This window comes from Leptodactylus fuscus, chromosome 8 (genome assembly GCF_031893055.1).
Source record: "Leptodactylus fuscus isolate aLepFus1 chromosome 8, aLepFus1.hap2, whole genome shotgun sequence".
NCBI lineage: Eukaryota > Metazoa > Chordata > Amphibia > Anura > Leptodactylidae > Leptodactylus > Leptodactylus fuscus.
In genome coordinates, this window is record NC_134272.1 from 97,729,917 (window position 1) to 97,745,425 (window position 15,509).

Genomic DNA, 15,509 nt, shown 5'->3' on the forward strand with positions numbered 1-15,509 from the left:
AGATCTATGTCCTAGTACAGACCCTCCTCCCCCCATAGTGCATACACCAGTCCCTGTACACCCCTACAAGTCCATGTCCTGACCAATCCCATACTGTATCTGCCGGTCCTATATCCACCCCCAGAGATCTATGTCCTAGTACAGACCCTCCTCCCCCCATAGTGCATACACCAGTCCCTGTACACCCCTACAAGTCCATGTCCTGACCAATCCCATACTGTATCTGCCGGTCCTATATCCACCCCCAGAGATCTATGTCCTAGTACTGACCCTCCTCCCCTCATAGTGCATACACCAGTCCCTGTACACCCCTACAAGTCCGTGTCCTGACCAATCCCATACTGTATCTGCCGGTCCTATATCCACCCCCAGAGATCTATGTCCTAGTACTGACCCTCCTCCCCCCATAGTGCATACACCAGTCCCTGTACACCCCTACAAGTCCGTGTCCTGACCAATCCCATAGTGTATCTGCCGGTCCTATATCCACCCCCAGAGATCTATGTCCTAGTACTGACCCTCCTCCCCTCATAGTGCATACACCAGTCCCTGTACACCCCTACAAGTCCGTGTCCTGACCAATCCCATAGTGTATCTGCCGGTCCTATATCCACCCCCAGAGATCTATGTCCTAGTACAGACCCTCCTCCCCCCATAGTGCATACACCAGTCCCTGTACACCCCTATTAGTCCGTGTCCCCAGTGATATACAACCACATAGTGAATCTACCTGTCCTTGTCCACACCAACAGGTCTATGGTCTGACGCCCCCCACCCCGCCCCCCCATTAGTGTATCTGCCGGTCCTGGACCACCTCCATAGGTCTATATCCCGACTACAGTCCGACCCGAGACATTTATCAGCCAGCTGCTGCCAACTCAACACCGACAGATCCAGGACAACGGAACGGAACCAATAAGATGAGATGGCTGATTGACTCAATGTAATAGATTCATCTTATTCACCACAGTGGTGTACTGGAAAGTCATCCAACCAGCACGCACCTAGCTCCACGCAGCAGAGGAACCAACACCGCAGCAGCAGAGGCACCAACACCGCAGCAGCAGCAGAGGCACCAACACCGCAGCAGCAGCAGAGGCACCAACACCGCAGCAGCAGCAGAGGCACCAACACCACCGCAGCAGCAGCAGAGGCACCACCACCGCAGCCGAGGTAATCCTCCCCAGTCACATGAATAAATACTATAGTTTGGGGGTCACAGATAATGCAGGGGACTCTCATTTTTCTGGTCTAATACCACGAAGGTGTGTCCTGATGAAACATCGGCTCCTTCACTCTTCCCGTCATTTTTGACTCATTTTATAGATTTCCATCTTTACTTCCAAAAAATCAACACAAAACTGGACAAAATTGTAAACTTAGTGCAAGAGAAGAGCAAACGCCGCCCCATGTCTGCAGGAACATGCCGAGGAATCATCCAGAGCAGCTGCGGCCACACAGGCAGGAGACCCGGGAGGAGCAGAATCTGCAGGACCTCACGAATATCAGACACTTCCCTCAGAAAGCTAAAAGACAGAAGAAGAAGATTATACAGAAAAACATCCAGCACTGCCGACTGCTGCAACATCATATAGTGTGATTACATACCAAACACAGGCCAGGAGCCGAGCACACGTGTAGTGAGGAGAGGAGATCAAGGACAGCTGGTGGAGATTACATGTGAGGGGTATCAGGAGATTAGGACATGTATGGAGAGGACAGGAGATTAGGACATGTATGGAGAGGACAGGAGATTAGGACATGTATGGAGAGGACAGGAGATTAGGTCATGTATGGAGAGGACAGGAGATTAGGACATGTATGGAGAGGACAGGAGATTAGGACATGTATGGAGAGGACAGGAGATTAGGTCATATATGGAGAGGACAGGAGATTAGGACATGTATGGAGAGGACAGGAGATTAGGACATGTATGGAGAGGACAGGAGATTACATGTATGGAGAGGACAGGAGTTTACATGTATGGAGAGGACAGGAGATTAGGACATGTATGGAGAGGACAGGAGATTAGGACATGTATGGAGAGGACAGGAGATTAGGTCATGTATGGAGAGGACAGGAGATTAGGACATGTATGGAGAGGACAGGAGATTAGGTCATGTATGGAGAGGACAGGAGATTAGGACATGTATGGAGAGGACAGGAGATTAGGACATGTATGGAGAGGACAGGAGATTAGGTCATGTATGGAGAGGACAGGAGATTAGGTCATGTATGGAGAGGACAGGAGATTAGGACATGTATGGAGAGGACAGGAGATTACATGTGAGGAGAGGACAGGAGATTAGGACATGTATGGAGAGGAAAGGAGATTAGGACATGTATGGAGAGGACAGGAGATTAGGTCATGTATGGAGAGGACAGGAGATTAGGTCATGTATGGAGAGGACAGGAGATTAGGACATGTATGGAGAGGACAGGAGATTAGGTCATGTATGGAGAGGACAGGAGATTAGGACATGTATGGAGAGGACAGGAGATTAGGTCATGTATGGAGAGGACAGGAGATTAGGACATGTATGGAGAGGACAGGAGATTAGGACATGTATGGAGAGGACAGGAGATTAGGACATGTATGGAGCGGACAGGAGATTAGGTCATGTATGGAGAGGACAGGAGATTAGGTCATGTATGGAGAGGACAGGAGATTAGGACATGTATGGAGAGGACAGGAGATTAGGACATGTATGGAGAGGACAGGAGATTAGGTCATGTATGGAGAGGACAGGAGATTACATGTGAGGAGAGGACAGGAGATTAGGTCATGTATGGAGAGGACAGGAGATTAGGTCATGTATGGAAAGGACAGGAGATTAGGACATGTATGGAGAGGACAGGAGATTAGGACATGTATGGAGAGGACAGGAGATTAGGTCATGTATGGAGAGGACAGGAGATTAGGACATGTATGGAGAGGACAGGAGATTAGGACATGTATGGAGAGGACAGGAGATTAGGTCATGTATGGAGAGGACAGGAGATTAGGTCATGTATGGAGAGGACAGGAGATTAGGACATGTATGGAGAGGACAGGAGATTAGGACATGTATGGAGAGGACAGGAGATTAGGTCATGTATGGAGAGGACAGGAGATTAGGACATGTATGGAGAGGACAGGGGATTAGGTCATGTATGGAGAGGACAGGAGATTAGGACATGTATGGAGAGGACAGGAGATTAGGACATGTATGGAGAGGACAGGAGATTAGGACATGTATGGAGAGGACAGGAGATTAGGTCATGTATGGAGAGGACAGGAGATTAGGACATGTATGGAGAGGACAGGAGATTACATGTGAGGAGAGGACAGGAGATTAGGTCATGTATGGAGAGGACAGGTTGTGCCTTTAAGACTAGCCAGGCAGATAAATCGATTAGCCCAGTGCTTTTTTATGCGCTTGTATATGTTTTTCTCAGACTGCAGTGCTTAGGATATGTTCACACGGCAGAAACCAAATTCTGCAGTGCATCAGCATTCCGTTGCGGCATTTCGCTCCTGATTAGACCAGAATGAATGGGCCTAAACAGAAGCGTGTCTCAAACCGCAGAATCTGCAACAAGATAGGACATGTCGCTTCTTTTTTCCACTACTAGCTAGCGCAAAAAAAGCGAGTGGCTCCCATTGAACTCAATGGGAGCCGTTTTTGTAGGCGGATTTTGAGGCAGATTCCGCAAACAAAAAAACTTTGTGTGAACACACCCTTAGGGTGCATTCACAATACTGATACGATGACTGATTCTGATCGTTAAAACACGTTCAGAATCAGCGGCGTATAAAGCAGTTCCCATTCATTTCTATGAGAGCCGGCATACGAGCGCTCCCCATTGAAATGAATGGGCTGCTTTTTTCTCTATGAGCGCTCTCATTGAAGTGAATGGGAAGCGCTCGCATGTATGGCTCGGACTGAGCCGAGCGCCGGGCCCCTTCACACGGCGAGCCGTACACACGAGCGAATCCCATTCACTTCAATGAGAGCGCTCATAGAGAAAAAAGCAGCCCATTCATTTCAATGGGGAGCGCTCGTATGCCGGCTCTCATAGAAATGAATGGGAACTGCTTTATACGCCGCTGATTCTGTTTTAACAATCAGAATCAGTCAGGGTATCAGTAGTGTGAATGCACCCTTACTTTTAAATGCAGTGCTTATTGCTGCCTTGCAGTGCTTACTGTTATCTTGCAGTGCTTACTGTTATTTTGCAGTGCTTACTGTTACCTTGCAGTGCTTACTTTTATCTTGCAGTGCTTACTGTTACCTTGCAGTACTTACTGTTACCTTGCAGTGCTTACTGTTACCCTGCAGTGCTTACTATTGCCTTGCAGTGCGTATTATTGCCTTGCAGTGCTTATTGTTGCCTTGCAGTGCTTACTCTTACCTTGCAGTGCTTATTGTTGCCTTGCAGTGCTTATTGTTGCCTTGCAGTGCGTACTGTTGCCTTGCAGTGCTTATTGTTGCCTTGCAGTGCGTACTGTTGCCTTGCAGAGTGTATTGTTGCCTTGCAGTGCTTACTGTTACCTTGCAGTGCTTACTGTTACCTTGCAGTGCTTACTGTTACCTTGCAGTGCTTACTGTTATCTTGCAGTGCTTACTATTGCCTTGCAGTGCTTACTGTTACCCTGCAGTGCTTACTATTGCCTTGCAGTGCGTATTATTGCCTTGCAGTGCTTATTGTTGCCTTGCAGTGCTTACTGTTACCTTGCAGTGCTTATTGTTGCCTTGCAGTGCTTATTGTTGCCTTGCAGTGCGTACTGTTGCCTTGCAGTGCTTAATGTTGCCTTGCAGTGCTTACTGTTGCCTTGCAGTGCGTATTGTTGCCTTGCAGTGCGTATTGTTGCCTTGCAGTGCTTACTGTTACTTGCAGTGCTTATTGTTGCCTTGCAGTGCTTATTGTTGCCTTGCAGTGCGTACTGTTGCCTTGCAGTGCTTACTGTTGCCTTGCAGTGCGTATTGTTGCCCTGCAGTGCGTATTGTTGCCTTGCAGTGCTTACTGTTACCTTGCAGTGCTTATTGTTGCCTTGCAGTGCTTATTGTTGCCTTGCAGTGCGTACTGTTGCCTTGCAGTGCGTATTGTTGCCTTGCAGTGCGTATTGTTGCCTTGCAGTGCTTACTGTTACCTTGCAGTGCTTACTGTTGCCTTGCAGTGCGTATTGTTGCCTTGCAGTGCTTACTGTTGCCTTGCAGTGCGCATTGTTGCCTTGCAGTGCTTACTGTTACCTTGCAGTGCATATTGTTGCCTTGCAGTGCGTATTGTTGCCTTGCAGTGCTTACTGTTACCTTGCAGTGCTTACTGTTATCTTGCAGTGCGTATTGTTGCCTTGCAGTGCTTACTGTTGCCTTGCAGTGCGTATTGTTGCCTTGCAGTGCTTACTGTTACCTTACAGTGCGTAGTGTTGCCTTGCAGTGCTTACTGTTACCTTGCAGTGCTTATTGTTGCCTTGCAGTGCTTATTGTTGCCTTGCAGTGCGTATTGTTGCCTTGCAGTGCGTATTGTTGCCTTGCAGTGCTTACTGTTGCCTTGCTGTGTGTATTGTTGCCCTGCAGTGCGTATTGTTGCCTTGCAGTGCGTATTGTTGCCTTGCAGTGCTTACTGTTGCCTTGCAGTGCGTAATGTTGCCTTGCAGCGCGTATTGTTGCCTTGCAGTGCTTACTGTTACCTTGCAGTGCTTACTGTTACCTTGCAGTGCGTATTGTTGCCTTGCAGTGCGTATTGTTGCCTTGCAGTGCTTATTGTTGCCTTGCAGTGCTTATTGTTGCCTTGCAGTGCGTACTGTTGCCCTGCAGTGCGTATTGTTGCCTTGCAGTGCGTATTGTTGCCTTGCAGTGCGTATTGTTGCCCTGCAGTGCGTATTGTGGCCTTGCAGTGCGTATTGTTGCCTTGCAGTGCGTATTGTTTCCCTGCAGTGCGTATTGTTGCCCTGCAGTGCGTATTGTGGCCTTGCAGTGCGTATTGTTGCCTTGCAGTGCGTATTGTTTCCCTGCAGTGCGTATTGTTGCCCTGCAGTGCGTATTGTTGCCTTGCAGTGCGTACTGTTGCCCTGCAGTGCGTATTGTTGCCCTGCAGTGCGTATTGTTGCCTTGCAGTGCGTATTGTTGCCTTGCAGTGCGTATTGTTGCCCTGCAGTGCGTATTGTTGACTTGCAGTGCGTATTGTTGCCTTGCAGTGCGTATTGTTGCCATGCAGTGCGTATTATTGCCCTGCAGTGCGTATTGTTGCCTTGCAGTGCGTATTGTTGCCTTGCAGTGCGTATTGTTGCCATGCAGTGCGTATTGTGGCCTTGCAGTGCGTATTGTTGCCTTGCAGTGCGTATTGTTTCCCTGCAGTGCGTATTGTTGCCCTGCAGTGCGTATTGTGGCCTTGCAGTGCGTATTGTTGCCTTGCAGTGCGTATTGTTTCCCTGCAGTGCGTATTGTTGCCCTGCAGTGCGTATTGTTGCCTTGCAGTGCGTACTGTTGCCCTGCAGTGCGTATTGTTGCCCTGCAGTGCGTATTGTTGCCTTGCAGCGCGTATTGTTGCCTTGCAGTGCTTACTGTTACCTTGCAGTGCTTACTGTTACCTTGCAGTGCGTATTGTTGCCTTGCAGTGCTTATTGTTGCCTTGCAGTGCGTATTGTTGCCTTGCAGTGCGTACTGTTGCCCTGCAGTGCGTATTGTTGCCCTGCAGTGCGTATGGTTGCCTTGCAGTGCGTACTGTTGCCCTGCAGTGCGTATTGTTGCCTTGCAGTGCGTATTGTTGCCTTGCAGTGCGTATTGTTGCCCTGCAGTGCGTATTGTGGCCTTGCAGTGCGTATTGTTGCCTTGCAGTGCGTATTGTTTCCCTGCAGTGCGTATTGTTGCCCTGCAGTGCGTATTGTGGCCTTGCAGTGCGTATTGTTGCCTTGCAGTGCGTATTGTTTCCCTGCAGTGCGTATTGTTGCCCTGCAGTGCGTATTGTTGCCTTGCAGTGCGTACTGTTGCCCTGCAGTGCGTATTGTTGCCCTGCAGTGCGTATTGTTGCCTTGCAGTGCGTATTGTTGCCTTGCAGTGCGTATTGTTGCCCTGCAGTGCGTATTGTTGCCTTGCAGTGCGTATTGTTGCCTTGCAGTGCGTATTGTTGCCATGCAGTGCGTATTATTGCCCTGCAGTGCGTATTGTTGCCTTGCAGTGCGTATTGTTGCCTTGCAGTGCGTATTGTTGCCATGCAGTGCGTATTATTGCCCTGCAGTGCGTATATTTGTTGCCTTGCAGTGCGTATTGTTGCCTTGCAGTGCGTATTGTTGCCATGCAGTGCGTATTGTTGCCCTGCAGTGTGTATTGTTGCCCTGCAGTGCGTATTGTTGCCTTGCAGTGCGTATTGTTGCCATGCAGTGCGTATTATTGCCCTGCAGTGCGTATTGTTGCCTTGCAGTGCGTATTGTTGCCATGCAGTGCGTATTGTTGCCCTGCAGTGTGTATTGTTGCCCTGCAGTGCGTATTGTTGCCTTGCAGTGCGTATTGTTGCCATGCAGTGCGTATTATTGCCCTGCAGTGTGTATTGTTGCCCTGCAGTGCGTATTGTTGCCTTGCAGTGCGTATTGTTGCCATGCAGTGCGTATTATTGCCCTGCAGTGCGTATTGTTGCCTTGCAGTGCGTATTGTTGCCTTGCAGTGCGTATTGTTGCCTTGCAGTGCGTATTGTTGCCTTGCAGTGCTTATTGTTACCTTGCAGTGCGTATTGTTGCCTTGCAGTGCGTATTGTTGCCTTGCAGTGCGTATTGTTGCCATGCAGTGCGTATAATTGCCTTGCAGTGCGTATTGTTGCCCTGCAGTGCGTATAATTGCCTTGCAGTGCGTATTGTTGCCTTGCAGTGCTGGACATCTGCCCATGCTCTCCCCATGATTGTGTCAGTTCCCTCCTAGTACTCTGGTGTTCTCCCACATAATGATTTGGGAACTGCTCATTCACATTGTGACAAAATCTTTAAAGTGCTGCGGTATATGTTGGCGCTACGTATGCAAGAAATATAAGTAAACAAATATGAAGACAGCGGCCTGGCATCTGACAGCGGCAGCACCACTGAGGTATACACTGCTGTCACTGTATTATGTGTACACTATATGTGGAGCAGTGAATATTATGTGTACATACCCCTGGGCTAAGAGCAGCTGGTGGAGGCGTCCTCCGGGCCGGCGCTGTGCAGGGGGATCAGACTCTCGCTCTGCTCACTGTCCTCTGATGTCCTGGTGGGGGGAGGGGGGAGGTGATTAGATTGGTGCTCCTCTGCACCGTCTGATCGGCTGATTAGCAGCCGACGCCACGGGAGACGATAATTAGCTCATTAATGAGTCACATTAGTCTGATACAAATAAACATTGGCGCAACGCCAGGGACATACCTCACCATCCGATGCTTCCTGCATAGAAACGCAAAGATCCTGCGCACCGCCACCATGACGGGATCCCAATTATTGTAATGACACAGAAGAGTCACAATGAAGAAGGAGACGAACACCGGAAGAGCGCCAGCAAAAAACACCCAGGAAAAGCTCACCTGGAAGAAGAGGAAGAAGAAAACATCACAACGCGTACAATATCACATGGCGAGCGCACCGCAGGGCGACATATCACAGCATGGAATATCACATGGCGAGCGCAGCGCAGGGCGACATATAACAGCATGGAATATCACAGGACACAATATCAAATGGCGAGCGCACCGCAGGGCGACATATCACAGGACACAATATCACATGGCGAGCGCAGCGCAGGGCGACATATAACAGCATAGAATATCACAGGACACAATATCACATGGCGAGCGCAGCGCAGGGCGACATATCACAGCATGGAATATCACAGGACACAATATCACAGGGCGAGCGCACCGCAGGGCGACATATAACCGCATGGAATATCACAGGACACAATATCACATGGCGAGCGCACCGCAGGGCGACATATCACAGCACGGAATATCACAGGACACAATATCACATGGCGAGCGCAGCGCAGAGCGACATATCACAGCATGGAATATCACAGGACACAATATCACAGGGCGAGCGCAGCGCAGGGCGACATATCACAGCATGGAATATCACAGGACACAATATCACAGGGCGAGCGCACCGCAGGGCGACATATCACAGCATGGAATATCACAGGACACAATATCAAATGGCGAGCGCAGCGCAGGGCGACATATCACAGCATGGAATATCACAGGACACAATATCACATGGCGAGCGCACCGCAGGGCGACATATCACAGCATGGAATATCACAGGACACAATATCACAGGGCGAGCGCACCGCAGGGCGACATATCACAGCATAGAATATCACAGGACACAATATCACATGGCGAGCGCAGCGCAGGGCGACATATCACAGCATGGAATATCACAGGACACAATATCACATGGCGAGCGCAGCGCAGGGCGACATATAACAGCATGGAATATCACAGGACACAATATCAAATGGCGAGCGCAGCGCAGGGCGACATATCACAGCATGGAATATCACAGGACACAATATCACAGGGCGAGCGCACCGCAGGGCGACATATCACAGCATGGAATATCACAGGACACAATATCACAGGGCGAGCGCACCGCAGGGCGACATATCACAGCATGGAATATCACAGGACACAATATCACATGGCGAGCGCAGCGCAGGGCGACATATCACAGGACACAATATCACGGACACAATATCACATGGCGAGCGCAGCGCAGGGCGACATATCACAGCATGGAATATCACAGGACACAATATCACAGGGCGAGCGCAGCGCAGGGCGACATATAACAGCATGGAATATCACAGGACACAATATCACAGGGCGAGCGCACCGCAGGGCGACATATCACAGCATAGAATATCACAGGACACAATATCACATGGCGAGCGCACCGCAGGGCGACATATCACAGCATGGAATATCACAGGACACAATATCACAGGGCGAGCGCACCGCAGGGCGACATATCACAGCATGGAATATCACAGGACACAATATCACATGGCGAGCGCAGCGCAGGGCGACATATAACAGCATGGAATATCACAGGACACAATATCAAATGGCGAGCGCAGCGCAGGGCGACATATCACAGCATGGAATATCACAGGACACAATATCACATGGCGAGCGCACCGCAGGGCGACATATCACAGCATGGAATATCACAGGACACAATATCACAGGGCGAGCGCACCGCAGGGCGACATATCACAGCATAGAATATCACAGGACACAATATCACATGGCGAGCGCACCGCAGGGCGACATATCACAGCATGGAATATCACAGGACACAATATCACATGGCGAGCGCACCGCAGGGCGACATATCACAGCATGGAATATCACAGGACACAATATCACATGGCGAGCGCACCGCAGGGCGACATATCACAGCACGGAATATCACAGGACACAATATCACAGGGCGAGCGCACCGCAGGGCGACATATCACAGCATGGAATATCACAGGACACAATATCACATGGCGAGCGCACCGCAGGGCGACATATCACAGGACACAATATCACGGACACAATATCACATGGCGAGCGCAGCGCAGGGCGACATATCACAGCATGGAATATCACAGGACACAATATCACAGGGCGAGCGCACCGCAGGGCGACATATCACAGCATGGAATATCACAGGACACAATATCAAATGGCGAGCGCAGCGCAGGGCGACATATCACAGCATGGAATATCACAGGACACAATATCACATGGCGAGCGCACCGCAGGGCGACATATCACAGCATGGAATATCACAGGACACAATATCACAGGGCGAGCGCACCGCAGGGCGACATATCACAGCATAGAATATCACAGGACACAATATCACATGGCGAGCGCACCGCAGGGCGACATATCACAGCATGGAATATCACAGGACACAATATCACATGGCGAGCGCAGCGCAGGGCGACATATAACAGCATGGAATATCACAGGACATAATATCAAATGGCGAGCGCAGCGCAGGGCGACATATCACAGCATGGAATATCACAGGACACAATATCACATGGCGAGCGCACCGCAGGGCGACATATCACAGCATGGAATATCACAGGACACAATATCACAGGGCGAGCGCACCGCAGGGCGACATATCACAGCATAGAATATCACAGGACACAATATCACATGGCGAGCGCACCGCAGGGCGACATATCACAGCATGGAATATCACAGGACACAATATCACATGGCGAGCGCACCGCAGGGCGACATATCACAGCATGGAATATCACAGGACACAATATCACATGGCGAGCGCACCGCAGGGCGACATATCACAGCATGGAATATCACAGGACACAATATCACATGGCGAGCGCACCGCAGGGCGACATATCACAGCATGGAATATCACAGGACACAATATCACATGGCGAGCGCACCGCAGGGCGACATATCACAGCATGGAATATCACAGGACACAATATCACATGGCGAGCGCACCGCAGGGCGACATATCACAGCATGGAATATCACAGGACACAATATCACATGGCGAGCGCACCGCAGGGCGACATATCACAGGACACAATATCACGGACACAATATCACATGGCGAGCGCAGCGCAGGGCGACATATCACAGCATGGAATATCACAGGACACAATATCACAGGGCGAGCGCACCGCAGGGCGACATATCACAGCATGGAATATCACAGGACACAATATCAAATGGCGAGCGCAGCGCAGGGCGACATATCACAGCATGGAATATCACAGGACACAATATCACATGGCGAGCGCACCGCAGGGCGACATATCACAGCATGGAATATCACAGGACACAATATCACAGGGCGAGCGCACCGCAGGGCGACATATCACAGCATAGAATATCACAGGACACAATATCACATGGCGAGCGCACCGCAGGGCGACATATCACAGCATGGAATATCACAGGACACAATATCACATGGCGAGCGCAGCGCAGGGCGACATATAACAGCATGGAATATCACAGGACACAATATCAAATGACGAGCGCACCGCAGGGCGACATATCACAGCATGGAATATCACAGGACACAATATCACATGGCGAGCGCACCGCAGGGCGACATATCACAGCATGGAATATCACAGGACACAATATCACAGGGCGAGCGCACCGCAGGGCGACATATCACAGCATGGAATATCACAGGACACAATATCACATGGCGAGCGCACCGCAGTGCGACATATCACAGCATGGAATATCACAGGACACAATATCACATGGCGAGCGCACCGCAGGGCGACATATCACAGCATGGAATATCACAGGACACAATATCACAGGGCGAGCGCACCGCAGGGCGACATATCACAGCATAGAATATCACAGGACACAATATCACATGGCGAGCGCACCGCAGGGCGACATATCACAGCATGGAATATCACAGGACACAATATCACATGGCGAGCGCACCGCAGGGCGACATATCACAGGACACAATATCACAGGGCGAGCGCACCGCAGTGCGACATATAACAGCATGGAATATCACAGGACACAATATCACATGGCGAGCGCACCGCAGGGCGACATATCACAGCATGGAATATCACAGGACACAATATCACATGGCGAGCGCACCGCAGGGCGACATATCACAGCATGGAATATCACAGGACACAATATCAAATGGCGAGCGCAGCGCAGGGCGACATATCACAGCATGGAATATCACAGGACACAATATCACATGGCGAGCGCACCGCAGGGCGACATATCACAGCATGGAATATCACAGGACACAATATCACATGGCGAGCGCACCGCAGGGCGACATATCACAGCATGGAATATCACAGGACACAATATCACAGGGCGAGCGCACCGCAGGGCGACATATCACAGCATGGAATATCACAGGACACAATATCACATGGCGAGCGCACCGCAGTGCGACATATCACAGCATGGAATATCACAGGACACAATATCACATGGCGAGCGCACCGCAGGGCGACATATCACAGCATGGAATATCACAGGACACAATATCACATGGCGAGCGCACCGCAGGGCGACATATAACAGCATGGAATATCACAGGACACAATATCACATGGCGAGCGCACCGCAGGGCGACATATCACAGCATGGAATATCACAGGACACAATATCACAGGGCGAGCGCACCGCAGGGCGACATATCACAGCATAGAATATCACAGGACACAATATCACATGGCGAGCGCACCGCAGGGCGACATATCACAGCATGGAATATCACAGGACACAATATCACATGGCGAGCGCAGCGCAGGGCGACATATAACAGCATGGAATATCACAGGACACAATATCAAATGACGAGCGCACCGCAGGGCGACATATCACAGCATGGAATATCACAGGACACAATATCACATGGCGAGCGCACCGCAGGGCGACATATCACAGCATGGAATATCACAGGACACAATATCACAGGGCGAGCGCACCGCAGGGCGACATATCACAGCATGGAATATCACAGGACACAATATCACATGGCGAGCGCACCGCAGTGCGACATATCACAGCATGGAATATCACAGGACACAATATCACATGGCGAGCGCACCGCAGGGCGACATATCACAGCATAGAATATCACAGGACACAATATCACATGGCGAGCGCACCGCAGGGCGACATATCACAGCATGGAATATCACAGGACACAATATCACATGGCGAGCGCACCGCAGTGCGACATATCACAGCATGGAATATCACAGGACACAATATCACATGGCGAGCGCACCGCAGGGCGACATATCACAGCATGGAATATCACAGGACACAATATCACATGGCGAGCGCACCGCAGGGCGACATATCACAGCATGGAATATCACAGGACACAATATCACATGGCGAGCGCACCGCAGTGCGACATATCACAGCATGGAATATCACAGGACACAATATCACATGGCGAGCGCACCGCAGGGCGACATATCACAGGACACAATATCACAGGGCGAGCGCACCGCAGTGCGACATATAACAGCATGGAATATCACAGGACACAATATCACATGGCGAGCGCACCGCAGGGCGACATATCACAGCATGGAATATCACAGGACACAATATCACATGGCGAGCGCACCGCAGGGCGACATATCACAGCATGGAATATCACAGGACACAATATCAAATGGCGAGCGCAGCGCAGGGCGACATATCACAGCATGGAATATCACAGGACACAATATCACATGGCGAGCGCACCGCAGGGCGACATATCACAGCATGGAATATCACAGGACACAATATCACATGGCGAGCGCACCGCAGGGCGACATATCACAGCATGGAATATCACAGGACACAATATCACAGGGCGAGCGCACCGCAGGGCGACATATCACAGCATGGAATATCACAGGACACAATATCACATGGCGAGCGCACCGCAGTGCGACATATCACAGCATGGAATATCACAGGACACAATATCACATGGCGAGCGCACCGCAGGGCGACATATCACAGCATGGAATATCACAGGACACAATATCACATGGCGAGCGCACCGCAGGGCGACATATAACAGCATGGAATATCACAGGACACAATATCACATGGCGAGCGCACCGCAGGGCGACATATCACAGCATGGAATATCACAGGACTCAATATCACAGGGCGAGCGCACCGCAGGGCGACATATCACAGCATAGAATATCACAGGACACAATATCACATGGCGAGCGCACCGCAGGGCGACATATCACAGCATGGAATATCACAGGACACAATATCACATGGCGAGCGCACCGCAGGGCGACATATCACAGCATGGAATATCACAGGACACAATATCACATGGCGAGCGCACCGCAGTGCGACATATCACAGCATGGAATATCACAGGACACAATATCACATGGCGAGCGCACCGCAGGGCGACATATCACAGCATAGAATATCACAGGACACAATATCACATGGCGAGCGCAGCGCAGGGCGACATATCACAGCATGGAATATCACAGGACACAATATCACATGGCGAGCGCACCGCAGGGCGACATATCACAGCATGGAATATCACAGGACACAATATCAAATGGCGAGCGCACCGCAGGGCGACATATAACAGCATGGAATATCACAGGACACAATATCACAGGGCGAGCGCACCGCAGTGCGACATATAACAGCACGGAATATCACAGGACACAATATCACATGGCGAGCGCACCGCAGGGCGACATATCACAGCATGGAATATCACAGGACACAATATCAAATGGCGAGCGCACCGCAGGGCGATATATCACAGCACGGAATATCACAGGACACAATATCACATGGCGAGCGCACCGCAGGGCGACATATAACAGCATGGAATATCACAGGACACAATATCACATGGCGAGCGCACCGCAGGGCGATATATCACAGCATGGAATATCACAGGACACAATATCACATGGCGAGCGCACCGCAGGGCGACATATCACAGCATGGAATATCAC

At 50.5% G+C, this 15,509-nt stretch overlaps 1 protein-coding gene across 1 annotated transcript in view; it reads right to left on the reverse strand.

Moving 5' to 3' along the window:
* Positions 1-791: 791 nt before the first annotated feature.
* SLC35F5 (solute carrier family 35 member F5) overlaps positions 792-15,509 on the reverse strand; it is a 193,669-nt gene continuing 178,951 nt past the window's right edge. Inside the window, exons 14-16 of the mRNA XM_075285927.1 lie at positions 8,372-8,526; positions 8,125-8,216; positions 792-1,526 (exon numbers count right to left, since the gene is read on the reverse strand). Of these exons, the coding sequence (XP_075142028.1) occupies positions 8,132-8,216; positions 8,372-8,526 (240 nt within the window). The 3' untranslated portion in view covers positions 792-1,526; positions 8,125-8,131. The remainder of the gene's footprint in view (positions 1,527-8,124; positions 8,217-8,371; positions 8,527-15,509) is intronic.